The sequence below is a fragment of the Brachionichthys hirsutus genome, chromosome 11 (assembly GCF_040956055.1).
Source record: "Brachionichthys hirsutus isolate HB-005 chromosome 11, CSIRO-AGI_Bhir_v1, whole genome shotgun sequence".
In the NCBI taxonomy this organism is placed as follows: domain Eukaryota; kingdom Metazoa; phylum Chordata; class Actinopteri; order Lophiiformes; family Brachionichthyidae; genus Brachionichthys; species Brachionichthys hirsutus.
In genome coordinates, this window is record NC_090907.1 from 5921441 (window position 1) to 5944966 (window position 23526).

The window sequence follows — 23526 nt, forward strand, 5'->3', positions numbered from 1 at the left end:
CAGACGGGTTACATATACATCGTCTCTGACTGAACTTGCTTTTGGGAATACATGTCGGAGCGACAGCAACCTATGAGCAAGATGTGTTTATGGGGGGAGGCCAGTTTCAGCTGTGCGAGTTTTTGATCATCTCCCCCCCCCCCCCCCCCCCAGTGGTAGTCGAGAACACCTCATCTCTGGCTGCCATGAACCCGTACGGCAGAGCAGGCAGCCCAGCAGCCCCCCTGTCCTGCACCAGCTGTGGTGGTCGCTGCTCCCCTCCTCCCCCATGCCTAATCCCAACCGGGCCACCTTTTTCTGCTACCTCCTCCTCCTTCTCCTCCACGCCCCCAAACATGACCCCTCCGCCACCGATGTGTCCGGCCTCGGCTGTGCAGGTGGAGAATGGCAGCAGTTGGAACTCCTCCCCAAACCTCCACTGCTGCAGGTCCACCAATCCCAACGCCTACTGGACGGCGGTGTTCGACTACGAGGCCACGGCCGACGAGGAGTTGACCTTGCGGCGTGGGGACCTTCTTGAGGTTCTCTCCAAGGATTTCAAAGTGTCTGGGGATGAGGGGTGGTGGACAGGCAAGATCCAGGACAAGGTGGGCATCTTTCCAAGTAACTACGTCACAAAGGGGGACACTGCCAACTATCAGCAGCTGACTGCAGGAGGGCTGGTGGCAGGTGGCGTGGGCGAATGCCCCTTGGAGATAGACTTCTCAGAGCTGCAGCTGGATGAGGTGATTGGTGCTGGTGGGTTTGGAAAGGTCTACAAAGGAATATGGCGGAGAGAGGAGGTAGCAGTAAAGGCTGCTCGGCAAGACCCCGACGAGGATATCGGCGCCGCGTTGGAGAGCGTGCGGCAGGAGGCCAGGCTGTTCTGGATGCTCCGGCATCCCAACATAATCGCCCTCCGTGGCGTCTGCCTGCGGGAGCCAAACCTCTGCCTGGTGATGGAGTACGCCAGAGGGGGGGCGCTGAACCGAGCGCTCGCTGGTAAAAAGGTGCCGCCAAAGGTCCTGGTGAACTGGGCAGTCCAGATTGCCACAGGGATGGACTACCTGCACAACCAGGCCTTCGTGCCTATCATCCATAGAGACCTCAAGTCAAGCAATAGTAAGTACTGAAAATAAAACCTGTGTGTAAATACCCAAATCCTATACAATAGATGATTTGTGTACTTCTATAAGACTTGTTATAACATTACCAGGACTGAAGAGGACATTCGTTTCCCAGAGGTTGAATAACACAATAGTCAAAGGTCAGGAGAACTCTCTCTGTAACCCTCTGTGAAGCTCAATAGGGACGGGAGGCTGCACGTGTGTGACCGACTGGAATCTAATTAAAAGTGCCACAACACGTACGGTACACACAATATACACAATGCACTCAGGTTTTAGGAGAAAAGTATTTTTTTTTATACACGTTAATACAACCATTTTTGACAATTTGTATCAGGTGGTGCTGAGTTAAGATAATCAGCAGACGTATCTGATCCGTGCACAAACACCTCTACCTGCACTGAATCCCTTCTCCCATCAAGATGCGTTTCTAGTCATGTGTATTAAGATTCTTCCACCGTGAGCCTGGAAGAATCTCTAAAGGCCAACCGCTGTTTTAGAAGAATCAGCATTACCTGTTCTGTTGGGGCGGATTCATCATGTGATCACCTGTTCTGACCCCGATCCCTATTCTCGATAAACATTTACTGAGAACGTCAGTGAGTTAAATGGCTGTCCCCAGGGGCATGGAAAGTAGAAATAAAGGCAGTCACATAACATTCTTGGTGGGGGGGTAATTACAATAGAAAAAAAAGGTATATTTAGCAAAATAAGTTTGTGAATAGGGAACAAGAAAATGTCCTTTAAAATTGCAAAAGCGAATTAAAATGATCAAATGTCATCTTTGAATTCCAATGGCAGGATGAGAAACTGAAATGAAGCTGCAGCTGGGCTCCCTGACTCCTGGAGAGCTGCTCTCCTTCTGCCATCGTTTACTTGTCGTCTCTCCTCTTGCTCTCCTTCCTTCTGCCTCCTTTTTCCTCCTCTCCTCAAGGAGAGCAGATCTGCTCTGCAACTCGCTGTGCTATTTTTGGTCCTTTTGTGCTACTTGCTGTTTAAAGACACAGTTGAAGTTGTTGGTTCAAAGAAATAACACACAGCGACCATCTAAGTGAGGGGGGGGGGGGGGGGTCCTAATATGGGTGTGGGTGTGTGCAGGATGCTGACTAAAGGCTTTTCAAAAGAGAGATGGCACAAGTAGTAGCTCGAACGCACTTTCTGCTCATTGGTTTAAATGTCTCTGCGCCCGTCTCTCTGTCCTCCCCCTGATGCTCTGACAGTAATGACGATGGATCAGATGTTTATTGGACAGCCGAGCCTTGGCAACGACGCCGTACCGCTGCCTCGTCCATGGCGACACTGCTCCTGTGTGTCCCTGAGTCATATAGAGCTGCGAGCCACGGTCGGCCGCTGCACAAAATGTCAGTCCCCAATTTAGATATAGGCTATTGTTTGGATGGATGGAAACACGCGACTGAAGAAATGCAAGAGTGTCTACCCAACAATGATGATTGCTATACCGAAGACGTGTGGGCGCTAATCGCTAAGTGTGTGATCAGAGTGTGACATCACACACCGCCCACACTGATGGATGCTTGACTTGTGTGATGCTCCGGAGAGTAAAGACAAGACAGAGGAGCGAGATGGTGAATCAAAGGATGATGAGAGTGCGGTGGTGACGGAGGTAGTCAGTTAAGAAGAGACGAATCCATGATTGATTGATTTTTATTCCGACAGAATCCAGAGGGCAGTCATTTTTATGGCTGATATGTCTTTTGGAATTTTGTTTGGAAGGTTTTCTTTGATTAAAATGAACTGGGGTATTTGCTCCTTCTGAGTGTTTCTAGTACTGCTATAGTCTACAGTACATCTGAAGTATTAGTGAGGTTAAAAAGTTATTTCACTCTGGCTGTTTTTTAAAGTTTAGAAAGGAGACTGATGGGAAAGAGCCGGAGAAGGAGAGAGCCGGGAATAAACAGTGGTTGATCTCGGTTTAGGGTTACACTTCGGCTCAACTTGTCCAGGTACGTTGGTCTCAGGTGTCCTCTTCAAGCTGCCGACCACTTGGCATCGCCGCGGTTACAGAGCAGCTCGGGGCCCCGGAGCCTCTCTTCTGTCTTCCATTCGGCCGTCTTCTGTTCGGTCTCCCACAGAGGAGGAATTCTTCAGGGTTAAATGTGACACTCCGCGTCTGAAGCTTTTCGCACGCCCGTTTCGATTTTCAGCTCGCTCAGATGCTGTTATAGAATTGTTATTTGTAATATAATTAAAACTACAATTTAGAAAGGCGTTTTGAAGTTCTGTGTTTTAACCTGCGGAGTGTTGCTGTCAGCCAGTCTGCGCTCACAGCAATGACTTAGTTGGAGGTAATGTGATTGCTGTGGCCTCCTTAGAGCGATGTCACAGCATGTTTGTGGGTCGGCAGGTCATTGCCACCCGTGGTCATACCTTAACTGTCACTCTGACCCTGGATCAGCCTCCAGTTTCTCAAAGCATAGGGCGCCAGTCCTCCTCGATTGTCTCAGTTCACTAGAGTGGCTATAAAGTAGAGCCAATGGACAGATGCAGAGTATCATGAATAAAGTGATGTTGCATCAGGACTAGTTTTTTTACCACAGTGAGACAAAGGCCAGGTCTTGCCTACAACCTGCTCTTACATTTGTATATTATAAATGCAGGCAATATTTGTCTTTCTTGAATAAAAAGATGTCGACTTGAAAACAACTTGATAAATATGTGATTTTGTTGTTGTTGTTGTTGTTGTTGTTGAACACGATGTCCATCTGTGAATGTAAATGCTAATAAACACACAGCAAAGGCATAGGATGGTTGACTCTTCCTGCTGCTTTGCCTGCTGCAGCTCAAATGGAAGTTGTGTTTACATAGTAAACAGTCATCTGAATAATGTCTCCCAGCAGGCTCGTCAAGTATTCTGTTTGCACGCAGGGTATTACGATGGCAAGGCACAAACACGCCAATACTAATAGCAGTGGTTTTTTTATCCTTTTGGTTGATCTATTAAATACAGGAACAGCATCGTAGCTCGTTAAGAGATTAGTAAAGCCAACGGTTGTCGCCGCTGAGTTGCTGCCGTCTGACGTGTGAGAAAACGAGAGTATGTCTGTTGAGGAAAGGATTAGAGAGGTGGATAATCTCGGCTCCGAATCCCTCTGAGAGACGGAGTGGTTTCGGGTCATTAGCCAATATGACTGATGCCGACTCAGAGGAGAGCGATGAAGAGATCTATCCATCGCTGGCGTGGCATTTAATCTCTGTGGATTGAAGGCGTGAGATATTCATGTGGTGTATGGATGTGATTTCTGTTACTAAAAGGCACAAGATTAGTTTCAGATGTGTAGGATTGATTCCACCACACAATCAAGCCTGAGGTTTTAAACTAAATGAGAAAGAACATTATTAAATTGCTGTATTATTTTAAAAAAACATACATTTGTATAATTTTTGCTAAATCCAGACCTCACTGGGAAAAGTGAGTTTTTCATAATATGGGACCTTTAAATTTATTGGATCCATAGAGATGTAGTTTATTGGATTTTCTAGCGTACAGCTCATGACACTACGTCCTCTTTAAATAGCTGATAAGCCTACTTTGACTGCTATTGATATAGTCTGATTTATATATTGACTCTTTGTCGTTTCCTGCTGTATATTTAATAGACAATAGATACATTTCTGCATTTCCTAACTCGGTGTGTGTGTGCAGCTTAGCATGCAGGCCTGCGTGTGTACACACATGTACACGCACACTGCAGCAGCACAACAATGACCCCATTCTCACACAGTAGCTAAAACAGAGTGAGAGCAAGGCCCACAAAGGCAGGAGTCAATGTAGGGGGGGGGGGGGGGGGTACAGGCTGCAAGGGGTGACTGTAGGCTGGGGATGACAGTGAGGAGAGATGGATGGAGGCAAGGAAGGATTGATGGAAAAGCAGAAGAGGAATGAAGCGGCTGTACAAGAGTCCCTGGAGGCTCGGCTAGGACAGCGAAGAAAAGAGGGAAGGGGGGGGGGGGGGGGGGGGGGATGAAGGCAGGAGGAGAACGAGGCTAGTTTAAGAGGAGGAGGTCAAGCCTTTCTTTCTCTCACTGAGCTCGCTGCAGATTCAGGCTGACCGTCCTAATGGAAGAAGTGAAAGCCTTCAGATTTGTCTGTTTGTACTGCAGGCCTCATTTTACCGTCGAATTCAATCGCATTAAAACAAACAAACATATGAACCCCAGCGTGTTCCGGATTTGAACTAGATGATAATCGGCCTGAATAAAAGTTCCTCAGTGTGCCGATTGAAACCATGACTTCGAGCCGCCAACGGGCTGACGTGAAGTTCGGTGCACTCTCTGGGCTCCTCTTTCTCAGTGACAGTCGGAGCTACAGTGACACGGCTCACACACACACGCACACGCACACACACACACACACACACACACCAACAACCAGTCAATGGCTGCACGATCACAAAGGAGCACACTTGTGTTCACGCACACTCCGACACGCGTGACAGTTATTGTTCTCCACTGGTCGATTAACATTTGATTTGATGCCAGTTAACGTGATGGCTCCCCGATGCTCTGTGGACCTGCCAAGCATACTGACACACATTCACACCTCCTCCTGCCCCTCCTGCTCCTCCTGCTGCTGTTGCACATTAAACACATGAACATAATTACTCTCTACTTTTCCCACGTTGATGTGGATCTACTCTACTGTGGTTTTATTCATTTAATGCGGTTCACTGTTTGAAATATTATCCGTGCTTATAGTTATATTTGTATCAATACTGTGTATCCTAGTGGATTTGACTTTAGAATAATAAAAAGGAGCAGATCACAGCTCCTGGTGTTTTTTTTTTCTTCTTCCAAATCCGTGTCTGTAAAACTATTCTGAGGAGTCTTTTATTCTGCTCTGATTTGGGAGACATTCCGACAGCAACGGCGTAAACACCTCTGTAAAAAACATCGCAAGCCTTCCTCATCACCTCCTCTTCAGTTGGATGGCGTGCAGGAGATGACAGAAATGAAAGTTATTTTACACAGAAAAGAAACATTTGTGTTTCTTTGGTCTTTAATGCAGCTGTCACTTCTTACGTCGCTGTTTCCCGTGGAGCGATGCTGGACTTACAGTGTGTCAGTGGGGGGGGGGGGGCAGAATCGAATATTACCAACGCAGTCATGCCACAGACTCACGCCTGCATTGGCTTTTCCTCTGGTGTTAGAAGGTCATTGTGTTCGCAGCAGCCCGGGCGCAGAAATGCATGCGATTGATACTCATCGGTTACGCGTTGTGCAGTGAGTTTTCAGCGCTCCTCTTACTCGGAGAATCTTTGAAGCTGATTGTTTCCTCCATTTGCTTTTCCAATCCGCCTTCCAACAAGAGCAAAGCCACGCACCAGCTCACGCCTGTAACTGGTGAGTTGGACGCGGCTGTTTGTGTGCGTGAAATAATAGTGAAAACAGAGAGACATTTTTGTAAATGTCCAAATTGGAATGATGAGAAAAAAGAGACACGTGTCTCAGCCCATCATCAGCAGGCTCCTCTTCATCATCATCTTGGTTTCACGAAGAGGAGAGTATCTTGAGTATAGAGAGAGAGAGACTGGCAGGTCACACCAATCTGGCAGCTGTGAAGACAAAGTTTAAAGACTTCAGGGTGAAACCGTGCCGCTGCGCGGCTCAGGATTAGAGCCTCCTGGCCCCGGGGGGGGGGGGGGGGGGGGGGCTGCATGTTAAGCCATGCCGGGGTATCGGTGACAGAGATTTGATTCGTTCTGGTGTTCGACCGCCTGAATTCATTGTTGTTTATTTGCGACACTGAATGGCGTATTGCTGTATTTGAATTGTTCAGATCGGACCTAAATTTGACTACATTTAAGTCTCGGTGGAATCGTGGGTTTTTATTTTCGGTGCGCTCTAAGAGATGTTTCATGTCTTCTCTGCTTAAAGTCTCTTCTGAGACGAGACGTGTGGAGGCCAGAGGAAAATGCAGCGACCTCTTGAAATACAAAGACATCTGGTGTGTGCTGCCAGGAGAATAACAAAAGATCTCCCTCCAGTCAACTCTCTTTAGCTCTTTTCATCCATTCATTCACCCTCTTTCTACTGCCGCCTGTCTCTTCTCTTGCATTACTCACCCTCCTGCACTCACTGTTCCTGCCCAATATTTCATTCTTCCTCTGTTGCCCTCCTTTCTGCACCAACTCCCCTCTTTCCTCTTGTCATTTCTACATCCCTTTCTTGCTTCCATCCTCTCCCTTCCCCCGTCGCTTTTCCTCAAACCTCCACCCACCCTGCTTTGACTCCTCAGCTTCTCGCCCACCATCTCCCATCTCTAGACAAAATCTACCACTCAGTCTTTCTTTTTCTTTTTTTTTACTACCTCCACTCTTTTGCTCTCCCTACAGCTCTTCTTCTACATCTTCTCCCCAGTGTGCTGTGATCATAGCCAGGCTGGAAACAGCTGAAACAGCAGACAGTCAGGCATCGACCCAGGGAGGGACTGTGAAGATGAGGAGACTGGGGGGGTTGGATGTTTGGATTATTTTTCCTTGCCATGGTTTTGATCTTTGCCAAAGCAGAAATGGAGATTGAGATGTGTGTGTGTGTGTGTGTGGGCGGGGGGGGGGGGGGGGGGGCGCTGGCTGCTCTGCATCCCACGGGCCTGCATCTCATCTGTAATGATGCTCCGGCGCTGGAGCGGCGGTGTTTGTGCCATAACAACCAGCAGCTCTGAACAAGATGTGGGACGAGAAACTGGATGAGGGCGGGAACATGCTGTGCGCTAGAGGGACCTATGAGAAAGTCTGAGGGTTTGCTGGGACGCTGGGCCTGATTTGCTGACTTGGCACCACCATATAACAGCTGTTCCACCTTCCAGGCTGCACCTGTTTTTTTGCACGAGGGATGAGGAGGAGGATGATCGGGAACAAGAGAACAGTCTGCCACGCTCGTAGGATGTTCTCAAATCCTGAGGATCGAAGATCTGGAATACGAGTTGGTAGAACTCTGAGCTGATTGGTCCTGAGCAAATACATCTGACTGATTAGTTCCAGAGTTGCCAAGCCAGTCCATATTTTCACTAGGTTGCAGTTTGCCATGTAAAGGTGGCGCCCTCGTTGATGGCACAACACAACAATAGAACACAACACACCAGTGCTCCGTTATGACAGGTGTATACACACCTGTGTGCTTCTGATCGGGCATCAGTAGCCACACAGCTGGGAAAGGCCCAGTGACTGAGAAGCATGTTTAGAAGACCCATTGAGCTAAAGTCATTTTGGGAATACTTTGTATGGATGCTCCTTTTTGAATAATCCAGGCAACTGGATTTAATAAAGAGACGTTCCAACGGTTTCTTGAAATTCTAGGAAGGAAGGAAAAGGAAAGCAAATCATCCTAATAGCGGAGTAAGGAGAAGCCCCCCCCCCCCACACACACACACACACAGAAATGAACGGCTTTGGGTCTGACAGGTCGCACCACGGCAGCGCCCTGATCAGCTGTTTGGACAGACAGACTAAAGCTCTCAGCTGACTTCTCAGGTAACCGCGCCCAGATTGCCGGCGCGTCGTACAGTGTCATTGTGTGTTTAAGGGGAGACGCCACAGACACAATAAAGCCCCACAAGCCTGCTGGCGTTCTGTTTGTACTCGGATTGAAAATGCTCAAGTGATCATGGGCAGAAACAACAGATCGTCGTTGTTGTTTTTGTGCTTACGTTTGTGTGTGTACAGTGTTGTCACCTAATGAATGAAACAACAACTATTCAATCAGCGTAAACTGATGCTGAGGTCATTTACGGAGGGTACGGTCCCCTTCAGCAACCACAGCTTGATGTTTGTTCTATTGCGACTTATCTTTTATTTAAGTGCAGCTCTCGTCTAATCCGATTGTTATCTTTTCCGCTGACCTGCACGGAATTTCCACCACATGCCAAACATGTTGCACATGCTTTGAGGCCTTATAATCCTCGCTGGAAGTGACAGATATATAATAATAATATAGCATTTGAATGGATTTCTCTGTGTGTGGGGGGTGTTGGCTGATGTGTCACCTGTGTTTCCTGCGCTGAGTAACCAGTCTGGAGATCATTAGTCAGGTTAAAGCCCTCTTTAGGTCTGCTGTTGGGGTCGGGGTCCAAGCACGGAGGAAGATTGATGGTTAAATTAACGATTTACTGCTGTCTGGCCATAATAACATTTGGCGTTGTGGATCGGGGCTAATGTTTCTCAGTGCGTGCTACAGCATATCCCTAATGGCATCTGAAACCCTCCAGTCCTCTAAGAATACATGAGATGACAAACTGGTGCAAACCCGCTGTGTGTCTTTCCTTCGTGACTTTAAATACACCGATTTGATCATGTATGCAGCGGATACCACAGTCTCAATGATGCCGTTTCACGGCCTGTGATCTGCGTATAGTAAACAGGGAGACTGTCAGCAGTGTGTTTTGCATTCCTCTCATTTGCATGCTGCACTCTGGATTGAGGTAACATTGCGTCGTATAAAAGCCACATCATCCCTGAGGACTTTGTTCTTCTGTCATTGTGGGGAAAAAAAAAACAGGCCGCGAGGCTTCCGGCAGCCTGGAGAGTGTCGAATGTGCATTGCTGCACTTCAGGTTTCTGCGCTGCGAGTCGAATACAAGCACATTGATCTTTGTTTCTGATATGTGGCTGAAATTACCATGCACAGGTGGTGCATTATGAAGCCTCACAGAGTCTTCTGATGTGTGAACGTAACACGGCATGGGAGCGTAGGAGCAGGTGGAGGTGCTGCTTCGGTCACATGTCCAATAATGTAAAGACGCCTCCTCACTCTGCCCATCGGCCTCGTCTTTCCTTGTCCTCTCCGTTCCCCTCCGTCCTACGAGCCTGACGCCCGAGCAGACACACCTAATCTAAGCATGCAAACGTATCACTTCCTGCGCTGCCGTCTGAAAGAACGAGCCCCGAGGAGACAGCTGTCCCTCACACAGGAGAGACGCGGGATCACAATAGCAAAGACATCTGCGGCGCCTTCTCATTTCAATAGTCTCAGCAGTCACATGCACATTTTAAAAGGCAATATTTGAATGTTAATTTACACCAGCTCATTTTGATCAATAGACATATTGACTTTACTACGTGACAAAGACAAGCATTAAATCTTATGTTTGAAAGACTGGAATCTGCAGAGCTCTTCCGGAGCGCCAGCCCGTGCTTGTTTGTTGTATCCACGAAATACGTGAGTTACAAAGAAGAAGAAGAAATACACAAGTTGAATACTAGGAAGACTTTTCACCCCAACAATGGAAGATGCAGATGCTACATCAAAGCTAAAGCATTTCATAAAACTGGACTGCTCTGAGATCAGCTCTTTATCACTGAAACTGATCTCTAAGCGAAGCTTGTGGACACAGCACATGGAGAGGCACACCTTCATCACGTGTGTGTGTGTGTCAACAAGATATTGCTGTGTGTGCGTGCGTGTGTGTGTGTGTGTGTGTACGGCTTCCTTCCTCCACCCTTTGCATATGCCTGTAGAATGTGTAGATAAATGAGCGAGGGACAAAGCCACGCCCACACGACTCCCAGCGCCACGGAAATGTGGACGTTCCAAATATTTCCATAGCCAGCTATCAGACACAGAGAGAGGAGGACGTTTCACAAAGAGACAGAGGTAGAGGACGAGTTGATAAAGATCCTGTATGAAGCAGAACGATGGGTCACGTGCTGCTGGACAGTCAAGCCCAGGAGCAGGAACCTGATCCGCAGGCAGGTTTGACCACACCTGCCCTGCAAACATGAACTTTAGAACATTTAGTTTTGATTGTGGAAGGTCTTTGTGGAACAGTTTAAAATATTAGCGATATTATTAAACTGGACTTTATGTTATAGTCATTTAAATTTTCTTAGATCAACATTAGTGGTTTTAATATTGAGATGGTTAATCAGTCAGTCCTGTACGCTGCATATTTATTTATTTAGATTGATGCCTCTTTATTTTTCCTTTAAACTAATTCATGTTAATTCATGCTTTTGAATAGAACGGTAAGTATTTTTAAAATTACTATTAAATTAGTAGAGGAGAAAAAACAGCAATTCTTTATGACTTTTAAAAGCAGGACTTCATAATAGTTTATTGTCCGTCGATACTTTTGCTTGAGTAAAAGATCACAATTCTCATTCCACCAAGGTATCAAAGAAATGAATCCAATCAGTACTGATTAATAATCAAATGCTGCCCATCAGATTACTGATCAATGAAGTAATCGAGGAACCAAACTTTCCGTTCACAGTGGGGTCGAGAACTTTGCTGTGTGTTTTCATTCTTTACGGTACTGCCTGACATCTTCTGTGTGTACAGCAGTCGTCATTCCTTTCTCCTCTTCCTCAGTCCTCATCCTGGAGCCGGTGGAGAGGGAAGACTTGAACGGGAAAACGCTGAAGATCACAGACTTCGGTCTGGCCAGGGAGTGGCACCAGACCACCAAGATGAGCGCCGCGGGGACGTACGCCTGGATGGCCCCCGAGGTCATCAAGCTTTCCCTCTTCTCCAAGAGCAGCGACGTGTGGAGGTGTGCGGCACCTTCGTCTTACTGCCAGCTGGTCGCCACGGCAACTGACTGAGCTATGTGTTTAATGAAGGATCATCCATGGAATTATTATCGTTATTACTGATCCAGCGTTATTTAATCGTATCAGTATGATACAGAATAATAAAACACCTCACCCGAGATTATTTCCATTGAATAAGTCATGTGTGTATATATTATGTTTTATGTATGGATATGTAATATATAGTACATATATACTGTATTTATTTATACTATATAATATTGTGTTATGGACTTATTAATATGTATCTTGAATCCAGTCTAGTATTCTGCTGGGTCATTGTCTATAATCAGTAATCTGATTACTTGCATCACATTATGTGTGTTAATCAGTTTCCTGTGCTTCATCATCAGCAGGCGAAGCTTGCCGATGCTTTGGTTCTTGCTTCAGTGCCATTTTCCTTCTGTCCACCACAGTTTCGGGGTGTTGCTGTGGGAGCTGCTGACCGGGGAGGTTCCCTACCGGGAGATTGACGCGCTGGCCGTAGCGTACGGCGTCGCCATGAACAAGCTCACGCTCCCCATCCCGTCAACGTGCCCCGAACCCTTCGCTCATCTGTTGGACGGTAAAAAGCCGCTGACGCGGAGACTCTGAGCCATTATTAAACCCAAGAACAGGGAAGACACCGAAGCAACACCTCTATGACGCATCTCTGCATTCAACCATTTTGTTTACTCCTGCCATCATCTCCTCTAAATCTATCGGCGCACTATTTATGCTAATCGTAGACTAATTAATACTCTGCTGTAAATCGTGAAGCCGAACTCGAGTTATTCTCCAGTGACACGTGGCCTGTGTCGACTCTTTTCTCAGCATGAATCTTTCAGTGGATGCTTGGCTCTGTGGTTTAAAGGCTGTAATGATCCGTGACTCTGCAGATGCAGTGGAGGTGTCCACTTCTCTGTTTCTGTAACGCTGGCAGTCCCTGATTGGCTCTTTATGGCGGCCATACGCTGTCCCATCTCGCTGGCGAGCCATCTTTACATCACATTGATAACCTGATTGTTTAAAACATATCACAATGGGCAGGTGCACTATTATACTTATTATACTTCTGTAATGTCAATCCAGGCTAAAATCATTGACCACTGCTCTCTCCTCCATCAGAGTGCTGGAGCCCCAACCCTCACGGCAGACCCTCCTTCAGCAGCATTCTGAGGCGGCTGCTGGCCATCGAGCAGTCGGCCATGTTTCAGATGCCTCTGGAGTCGTTTCACTCTTTACAAGAAGACTGGAGGCTGGAGATCCAGCAGATGTTTGACGAGCTCCGGGCCAAAGAGAAGGTGAGACGGCATGCCGGTTCATTTTGAGTAATGTAGCACAGATATTATATTCAGTACAGAACCTGACTGAATATCAGATGCTTTAATTATTAGGATTTTGATGTGAGGAGGAAGAGAAAAAAAACCTCACTCTGTGAAGAAGGTGTTTCTACAAGATAGAATTACCCTAGCAACAAGCCTGTCATCAGTAACGGTGTTGCTGCTGCGTTAATGGCCTCTCTCGTCTTCCCCTCTTCCGTCCGCAAGGAGCTGAGGTCTTGGGAGGAGGCGTTGGCTCGAGCGGCCGAGGAACAGAGAGAGCAGGAGGAGCAGTTGAGGAGGAGAGAGCAGGAGCTGGCAGAGAGGGAGATAGACATCGTGGAGAGAGAGCTCAACATCATCATCCACCAGGTGTACCAGGAGAAGCCCAGCGTCAAGAAGAGAAAGGGCCACTTCAAGAAGAGCAGACTGCTGAAGCTGGGCCGAGACAGCAACTGCATCAGCCTGCCCTCTGGTGGGTGGAAGCTGGAACTGCAGCCACCTCATCTCCAATAGTTTCACCCGATCATCCAAATGCTGTCGTTTTTAAATTTAAAATACTGCAGCTTCATCCCTTTTTCATTGCCCTGACAGGCACCTTTCACTTACCCTCTTATTCTTTTTTTAAACAAGACTTTTATAACTTTTCAGAATTTATCTGACTCGTAAGCGCCCCCCCCCCCCAAAAAAGGATCAATAGACTTTTATTAGAGAACTATATTATTTCTGAATCAGTTTATAAATTATTAATCCACAGAATATGTCACATCAGTTTCTCCATATCATGCATGTTATATTCAAGGATATTTTGTGTGACTTGTCTTTTTGGAAAAATGATTATATGAATTGTGTGCATTTATTAGAGAGCCATAACAGAAAACAAAGATTGGGGGGGGGGGGGGCATAAGAACTGATGACATTTCAAAATGTATCATTTTGATTCATAGAAATGAAAACGGATTTATTTAAATATTATATCCCTGTTCTTCTGCAGGCTTCGAGCATAAGATCACAGTCCAGGCGTCACCCAGTGTGGATAAGAGGAAGACTCAGGGGAGTGAGAGCACCACGCCTCCCGCCAGCCCGGGGGTCATACCCAGACTGAGAGCCATAAGACGTGAGTGCAAACATCCAACATGCTCAGAGAGCATCCTGCGTGAGAAGCGGTACACTTGAACCGCATGTTGTCTTCCTGCCGCTCAGTAACACCAAGCGACGGCAGCAAGACGTGGGGCCGCAGCGCTGTGTGTAAGAAGGATGACCTGTCGGCCAGCAAGAAGAAAGGACGCACCTGGGGGCCAAGCTCCACCCACCAGAAAGAGAGGGTTGGCGGGGAGGAGAAGTACGTGCACATCTATTTAACACAGCCAAAAAAAAATAATAAATACCAGTGTGCATTTTTCTTATCTGCAAAAGAAACTTTATTTTGGGCAATGTTGCAGAAATTTTTGATGCTAAAATGATCACAGTTTAATAAGTTAATGTTAGTTTTTTCTGGATGAAGTATTCAGAAGTAAAAGTACACATTTGATAGATTAATCCTGCAGTTAAGAAGTTACCCAAGCAAGAGTATCATGTATTATAGAAGGAAAAAGTACATAAAAAAAATAAACGTCAAAAGAATATAATTCTATTTTAGGTGATTAGATTGTTGTCGCTGCGTTTAATTTAACTTTTGTTGGATATTGTGGAGAAAAATGTTTGCTGTTTCAAATCACACTTCAAACTAATGATTGTGTTCATGATGGATTCATCTGCTGATTATTTTATTCGCCAATCGATTGAACCCAAAGTGACAGCTTTACAACTTCTTTTTACAACTGTTGTATATACCGAGGGAGTTGCAGGAGACTCGCCGAGCTAACTGTCTAACTCATGTCAGTAATGCATTATTTTCAAACACCAAGAAATGATGAAAAAAGACCTATAAAATACTTTGATCTTGATGTTGTGAAAGATGTTCCAGACATCTGGGAATGGAGTATTTATGTCTCTGGCGCTCGCCCCGTGGAGCACCTAACGCTGTCTGAATAGAACAAGTTTTAATATGTCTTATACAGTTTTCTAGACTGGCTTTATTATCACAGTGTTCCTGATAAACCTGCTGCAAAAACAGTGCATTATTCCTGACAGGTTATTGCTGAAGCATGGAAACAAAACAAAAAACCTTTCAATCAATATCTCATTACAGTCTGTGGACCGGCCAGAAGCAGAACAATCATCTGGGGAAATTTAGTGGAAAGAAATTGATGTTGTGCATGATGGCTGTCACAGAGTTCTTTATTCGTTCCATCTGAAAATCTTATTTGCTTTCCGTCTCGGCTACTCTTCGGTTTGCAGGCTGAAGTCATTGGGTGAGGGGTGCAAAGTTTGGTCGTCCAGCGCACCGAATCTGGGCAAGTCCCCCAAACATGCCCCCATGACCGCCGGCTTCTCCAGCCTGAATGAAATGGGTGAGTCTTTGTTTATTTGCATCACTGACTTGAGAATCGACCTGATCTAGTTAATCTCCCCTCTGCTTCTCCTTCAAACAGAGGAGCACAGTGAGTTTGAGGAGTCCCCCGGGTCCTTGCTGCCCTCGGAGACCAGCAGTAACGGGGCCGTGGAGGACTCTGCCCCCCCGTGGAGCAGCCTGGGATCAAACACAGCGATGGCTGTTAGTGGCTGCAGCCAGGGGCCCGGAGGCCTGGGCTCAGGGGTGGGCTCCCAGGACTCGCTCCGCCGCTCTAGCCAGAGGAAGAAGAGCGATATATTCCTGTTGGGTTGCGCCGCTCTCCTTTCGGCTGTTGGCCTCGGACAGGACCTGATGCAGCTGGGAAAACTGCAGGCAAGAAAAGTCAAACTGGACACCCTGTAAAATGCTTAAACGTTCGTTGAAATGATCCCAGCAGAAGGAACCGCAGGTCGATGCGTCGCCGTAAAGAGAAAACACCCATTTCTCATCCTCCCCTCTCTGATTCTAGTATTTGGTAGAACGCGAATAATAAATCAGCAGGTCAGTATATGGCAGGTTGGAATACTTGTTGTGCCGTTGTCTAACAGAGATTCATTCACAACATGAGAAGTAAAACTTAAAGAGGACAGACATGGGTCAGACAAAATGACACCTCTGTATTTTCTTCTGTTACTCACACACACAAAAACACATTTTCGATATGATAATGTAGATAAATATTGGTCAAATATTCCCAACCGGCTCCGTGTCGTCTCCTGAATGCGGCGTCTTACGCTTTCTTTGAAATGAGTGACGCTGATTCAGCATGGAATAACGTCTAAAGAGGGGAAATGTCTTTTCTAAGACGCATAATAAAACAGCCAAACTGTCCCAGGTGTTTTCGGCTTGAGCGTTGAACATCTGGTTTCCTGCTCCTCCACCTTGTCGAGATAACCCGATGCTGTTTCACAGGTGATCCAGGATGACCTCAGGGAGGAGCAGCGCAAGAAGAAGGAGGGACTCTTCCAGCGGGCGGGACGTCTCCGTCGCAGCACCTCTCCGCCCAGTCGAAACCTCTCCCTGTCCCTCTCCAGACATCACGACTCAGCACTTCCCTGTCTGGACCCTTCTCCCTCTGTTACACTCCTGTCTTTGTCCTCTCTGTCCGACTGCAACTCCACCAAGTCCCTCCTCCCCTCCGACCCGGACGACTGCTCCCTGAGCCCCAGGACAGGGGTGAAAACGCCAGCATGCCTACCAGCCGCTGCCCTGAACCCACTTTTGGACCTGAAAGCAGAGAGCTTCAAGAAGGAGCCCAACCAGTCGCTCACACCCACCCACGTGTCCACAGCCATGGCCTTGAACAGAGGGCACAGACGGACTCCTTCAGACGGGGCGATACGACCCCGGGCTCAGACGCTGGGGCACCGCAGGACCCCGTCAGACGGGAGCATGCCCATGCCGCCTCCACCTGCAGGACCTCACAAAGCCACCAACAAAGGTAAATGAATGATGACAGACATCGTGGACATGATTTAGTTCCCGTGTGCGTTCATGGTTTGATTAGACGGAGAAAGATTTCTATAATCTGTAACGCTTCCTTAACAAGAGATGATGCAACAGATGGAGACATTAATCGGAGCATTCTTCTTCTCTGACTTCATTCATTCATTCATCCATCCAGCTATTCAAGGCTCCCTGGAAATCCCCCGCCTTCCCGACCCATCCACCATCTTCCCGGTGCCGCATCGGCGTAAAGCCCCCGCCCCGCCGATCCCAGAGCCGCAACCTCTCTGCCTCATCAGCCCCCCGGAGAGGCCCAAAACGCTGGAGTTCGCCCCGAGGCCGCGGCCCACCCCGGCCAGGGTGAGAGCCGATCCCTGGAAGATGGCCTCTCTCTCTCGGACGCTTAGCTCCTCGCCAGGCAGCAGCTGTGACAGCCCACTGGGATCGGGAGACAGCGGCGCCAGCGCCAGCGCCAGCGCCACGCGGCCGAGCCTGATGGACATTGACGTGGAGGGCCAGAGTTCGGACCGCACGGTTCCTCTGTGTGGAGAGGAGCAGCATTCCACTGTGTGTTGACAATAAACAAGTCAACATGTACACAGAGCTGTCCATTAAAGAGCTCGGCCTGGATGAAGAATGGATTCTGATGTTTGAACCATACGAAACGCAGCCACTGGAAAAACTTTGTGTCACGTTTGGAAGCCATTCCTCTTTGGGTGTCCTAATAAAGTGTGAAACCCTCCTAGCAGACCTTTCCTTGGCTCTCTAATCTGCAAATGAAGGGCCCTGGAGGCCTTTTAAAGGGGCTTTCTCAACGTCCCATGACCAGATTGCATTAAATTCAAGATTCAAAACCTTCAAAAGCCATTCGAGTACTTAAGAAAGCCACTTGTTGACTTTGCTAACTGTTCTTTTCAGCCCACCTGCCTGTGTTTTGACCTGTTGGTGTAGCTGCCAGCTTTTGGCTTGCATCTCTAAGTCCAAAGACTGCAAAAAACAAAACAAAAAAAAAAGTTAATTCATGTTTCACCTAAATGCTCAATATTCTTTACTGATGTAGTCTTTGCTCTTATTTTGCACACTGCTTCTTCTCGGTGCACAAACGTCTCCGGTGAACCCTCCTTTCATCCTCGTGTCATCTGGGGGGGGGGGGGGGGGGGGGGGTCATCATCACCTCTACCCTACAAAAAGCCTTCTTCTAATTGCACTGGTGACGTCCTCAGCCTTGTACAAAAAAGTTTATTTTCTCAGTGCATCCCTAAAAAGCTTTTTTCTATTGGTTTGGCAGACCAGCTGTGCTTCTCTTTGTGTGAATGTGTATCTATCACTTATACATGTGTAGAAGGACAAATAGGAGTTCATCTTTTTGTGTGCCGCTGCTTTTTTCTTTTTATAGTGCATGATATTTTACATTTGAATGCTGCGCGGTGCTTTTCTGCAGCGCTCCTTTGCAGTAACGCCACTGGATGATACAAGACTTCTATCCCATTCAACGCCACACAAAAGAAGCCGTCTGGATTCTGTGGAATTCAACAGTTCAGAAGCCTCGATGTGCAGCTTGTCAGACTCTTGTGGAGCTCTGCTGACAAATCAACTTCTACCTGATTTCACACAGTGGAATTTACTTGACAGCGCCTTTGTGTGTGCATTTGTTATTATTTGTATCAGATGATGACAAACCTTTTCGGCAGAAGAGTGAGCTTGAACTCATTCTCCTTGTGCAGTTAAGAACGCTGAGTATTTATTACAATTTATTATTAATGGAAAGGATTAATTATTATTACGACCCTCTTCCTGGGATATCTGTATATATTTGTTAATATAAAAAGGAAAGAAAACAAAGAAAACCTTTGTTGCTGTAATGTCCACATCGTCTCCGGTGTCAACCTGTGACCTCTACGGGTTCAGTGAGAAAAAAAAAGTGAACTGTGATGAATGAGAGACAAATTAAAAAAAGAATAATGTTTCTGTGTCAATGCTTTGTGTTTTTTCCCCTTTATTATTTCTATAATGTATATATATATATATTCAGTATTTATATGGAGCAGCTCCCCATCCGTTGTATTGACCAGTATTCTATATTGATGAGCCGTGCTCTAAACATTTACATATACATCCCCAATGTTTGCAAGGTTTTGATGCATTTCATTTGGTCGCCTATTGGTGGCGTCCAAACCACTGTAGCCTGTCCCAGCTGACTACTATATATGTCTCAGTGACAGTTTGGATACCGAGAGATGCATGCTCTATAGATCTGGTTCCCACTGGTCTCATTTTAATGTTAAACACTTTACTAACAAATCACAGACATGAACTGTGACAGATGGTTGCAACTCTTTTACTGTAGAATAGCTCAAACTAAAAAGGTGTAAAAACTGGAGTGTTTGTGTGTGTGTGTTTTGGGTTATCAATTGAGGTGCCCGGAGCCCTATATGCAAAAAAATAGGAAAGTATTGATATGTCTAAAATGCCAAATTCAAATAATCATTATGTTCTCCAAAAACATTTTTGAGCTGCTGTTCTAACAGCATGACTCAAGAACAGAACAGAACATTACACATTTGCTAATTAGTGCCACTAATCTCTCTTACTGGTAACTGAATAAATCTTCTGTGCTCAGAGTTTCAGGTGCGGATAAAGCATCCACATCTCAGAATTTGTGATTCTTTGCAGAAACATTAATCATGCAAATAGTATCGATACCTCAAACACACATCGCTGTTCCAGAGATCTTTATGATTTATGTAAAGATCTGTATGAGAAGGGCGGTGTTAGAAAGTGCAGCTGTGTGTGTAAGTGATTGTGATTGATGTGTGTGTGTGTGTGTGTGTGTGTGTGACGGAGATTAAACATGCCCTAAAATGATACCTCGTTGTTTCAGCAGAAACAAAGGCGACTGCAGTAGCACACAAAATCCTCTAGGTGTCACCACTGTGGTCTATGACGTCATGCATACTATTTCCCCATGTACCTAGTCGCTGTGTGACTGAGCAGTTACCATGATTGGCAGATGATGGCGCACTCATGCATTCAACACAGCTAATGTAGATCTCAGTGCTAAATGTGAAAGGTCAGGCTGGAGATAAATCTTCTGTGACGTTACAGGTTTTTTTCCCTCCTTTGGTTTGGGTCGTTTCTTCAAACTGACATTACATTCTCAAAACGACGCGGACAAATCTCCAAACCACTTAGCAATTATTCAAGACATAAATAAATTTTTCCTTCATGTCATCAAAGTGCAAATGTGTCCGGAAATCTTTGCACATGATTAAGTGCAGTTAGCCTGCATTTAGCACAACTTCCAAGTGAATAGATCTTGATCTAAATTGATTATTGACTCCTAAGTCTAATGGTTGTAAAACTCAAAACTAGCACAGTATCTACTGTCAATGAAGGACTCGGCTCAGGCTGAGAGGAGGACATGGGGGATATTTCAATGGCCATCTGTCGCAGTGATAAAACATCCAAACATTTTGACTCGCAGTGTTTACACAATGCCAAAGAGTCGATGCATTTTGAGGACACTGACTATTTATATAAGAATATAATTTAGTTTTAACAAATGAATGAACAATGCACATGCGGCAAAAATATAAATACAATCACACAAAGATTCTCACAGACTCCAGGAGTTGTGTCTGTCAGTGTGACTGCAATCAAACAACCCTACTGACGCTGGCCAGTTACCTAGCAACCCCTCTTCACTTCATGGTGATGCTATTAAAAGCAACAACAAAGAAAAAGAGGGGGAAAGGGACGATGGGCAGGAAAAGGAATGGAGGAACAAAGGTGTTTAAGAGCCATCAGAGAGGCAGGATGAACATCGCCTGGTGGGATTGTAACTCGCACACAGAGATGTGTTGTCTCTCTCGCTCTCTCTCACAGAAAAACATTCTCTGTCTTCACCTTCTTTGTCTCCTAAAACATTTCCTCACCAGGCTGAATTCAACTATACTGGGTGTCACAGCTTGAGGCGGGCCGGTGCGTTTCCAGGCACTAACTTCTGTCTTCCAGATCCTCCTCCTGCAATCAGCTCATTCCGGTCACCTGTTCTCCCATGCAGCTAATCTCTCATCAGCCCTGACCGTACATATACTCAGCTCAGGCACCACGGCCTTGCCAGGTTGTTAGTGATGTTTCCTACCTTCAAGCGTTCCAAATTGCTCGCCCGTGTTTCGCACCTGCCTGATTCCCGGATTCCTGGATTCGGTCTCTTTGCTTGCCCCTTGCGATCTGTCTGCCTGTCTAATCAGATGACCCGGTTTGTGACCTCTGCCTGATTTTTCTGGAACCGCCTCATTTCCTGTCCCTGTCCTGATTTGTCTGCGACTTAGGACTGACTACCTGAGCACTTTTAGCTTAGAACTCCTCGAGAGAACCGTGTGCAAGTTGTTCTTCTTCATATGTAGAGTCCAGATAGAACAACAAGCAGCGTGATTTTAGAATATCGTGATGGTCTTCTATAAAAAGTATTAATCACTGCAACAGAACCAGAGAAATTATCCTTTTTTTTATTGTTGAGATTTGGTGCCTACATTTCCAACAATGCACCTAGACTTAATTTACTTAATTGCACATATTTGGGTGCATTGTGCCTCAAGTAGCGAGGGGAAGTGGACCACAGACATCTGGCACAGCACCCCCCCCCCAAAAGCAGCAGTAGCACACCCGACCTCCTGTAAACACACTCTGACCACACGGCAACATCCCTCTTTGTTTGAATGAAACTTTATTCATAATCTTCATTTACCAGTCAATAGTGCATTCCTGGGATAGCAGTTCAGTAAAACCAGGGATGTATTTCTGACGTCAACAGAAATACCAACAAGTACAGACGGCCACGAAGCGGCTCTGTAGAGGAGCCATAGAAAGATAATTGTTCTATCTCTTACTTTTCTTTTCTTAAATTAATTGTAAGAATAACAAACTAGAGTAAAGCTTTTCACAACCATAGACTCTTCTTTTTTTTTTTTTTACATTTGTATCCTATATTCACAAAAACTACTCTGACATTTGACAAACATTTACCTCAAATGACATCAACAAAAGAGCAAAAACAGCACAGCCAGTAGATTTTCAGACTTTTCAGTCTCTTTTTTTTGTTGTTGTGCTTTTTGTTGTTTCTTTTCAAAGCTACAGGGATGCACGGATTGAGCATCTCTTTTGCCCTGACGGCGTGTTGTCAGATTACACACAACGGTAACGACCTCGGAGCCGGCGCTGCCGTTAATCAAGAACCAATTAGCCGCGACTGAACCGGTTCTGGTTGTGCCTGTTTATCCCCAAGACAGTTGCAGCGCACGTTGAACTTGAATGACTTGGCACGGCGAGACAAAAACAAGAGGTGGGCTGGTGCCACGGAGAGAGGACCACGGGAGGAGAGCTGTCCCCGAGGGACCTGTGGGTCAGGCAGGCAGCCATGGAGACTCTCCGTCTCTTCCTCGCTGTTGTTCTGATTTATTTCCTCTGGGATATCAGAGTATGGAGGTGAGAGCGAGGAAGGCGTCTGTGTCCAACGCTGACAAAATCACATGTTTGTTCAAAATACTGTTGATAAGCTACCTGCTTCAAGTTTTTGTGCTAAGAAAACAATTCTGAATATAACTATAAACTCCTATTAGCATTCAGACATGGGAGTGCTAACCAAAAACGTCACCATGTTGAAGACAGGCAGCCGATAAGACCAGGAGAACATTCAGCTGTTTACTGAATCCTCCTGAATCTCTGCATTCAGGTTAAGATTGTGGCAGAGTAATGACTGGAGATTGACTTCATCATGTAAGGCTTTCATGCTTAGCTACGATAATAATTCTCCTCTGCTGTAATCCTGTAATTCTTCTGTAAAGCTGAAGCTGCTTCACTGGAGCTGATGATGGCTGACTTCCCCCCCCCCGGGGGGACCCCCCCCCTCTGTGTCATGCCGGTCTTCTCCCAGCATGGCACGTCTCTCCAGGGTTACATTGACACAATTAGGTCCCTATACTTCCTAGAAGGTCAGGGGGCACATGTGGGATGGGAATCTTTTACAGCATCTTTTTTTAATTCTTATTTCTAAACTTGCCGGAGGCAGAAGGCGAACCTATTTCATTAAAGACCTTTTTCTTTTTTTCTTTTTTTACTAGATGTATCTACTTATTCAAGCTGTGATCTTGGCCTGCCACCACTTTCTGTGGTTAATGCATAAAATGGAGATATGAGCAGACAGTGTGGCATCTTGCCATGACAGAAAGCAGAAGAGCTGTTATAACCCTCATCCTGTACATATGAACTCTCTGGACTCGCATGTTGCATGCAGGCGGTGCGCTTGCACACAGAAGGAGTTTCACGGCATCAGAGTCGAGGGAAGTTCAGATCAGGCGTTCACCAATTCATCCTTTTTGCAGAACAGGGCAGAAAGATTTAAGCCTGTATCAAAGCAATATTCATTCAGAAGCGGTAGCAACTTATCTATGAGTCTTCTGAGAGCTGGCCGTGGATACACACCAAAGCATCAGTGGTGTCGGCTAATGCTAATGCTAATGCTGCGTCATCTGCCCTCACAGCCTTATCAAGAAGCTTCAGCATCGTCGCTAAAAGGTCAGAAATTGTTTTTAAAGTGGATCTCCATCTAGCGAGCCAATGAAAAGCTCTGG

General features: G+C 46.2%; 1 protein-coding gene across 1 annotated transcript; it reads left to right on the plus strand.

Moving 5' to 3' along the window:
* The first annotated feature begins 185 nt into the window (after nucleotides 1–185).
* Nucleotides 186–17470, plus strand: map3k10 (mitogen-activated protein kinase kinase kinase 10). Its single transcript, XM_068745371.1, has 11 exons — nucleotides 186–1101; nucleotides 11433–11613; nucleotides 12070–12218; nucleotides 12761–12936; nucleotides 13183–13429; nucleotides 13949–14071; nucleotides 14158–14296; nucleotides 15295–15407; nucleotides 15489–15781; nucleotides 16361–16889; nucleotides 17073–17470. The coding sequence occupies exons 1-11, from the start codon at nucleotides 186–188 to the stop codon at nucleotides 17468–17470; spliced, it is 3264 nt and encodes a 1087-aa protein (XP_068601472.1).
* Nucleotides 17471–23526: the final 6056 nt, after the last annotated feature.

Excerpts from the sequence above, each read along its gene's own strand:
- map3k10 (XM_068745371.1), top strand. The coding sequence starts at position 186 with ATGAACCCGTACGGCAGAGCAGGCAGCCCAGCAGCCCCCCTGTCCTGC. Across the intron at positions 14,297-15,294 it reads AGGGTTGGCGGGGAGGAGAA|GCTGAAGTCATTGGGTGAGG; the intron begins GTACGTGCACAT and ends TTCGGTTTGCAG. Across the intron at positions 15,408-15,488 it reads CTCCAGCCTGAATGAAATGG|AGGAGCACAGTGAGTTTGAG; the intron begins GTGAGTCTTTGT and ends TCCTTCAAACAG.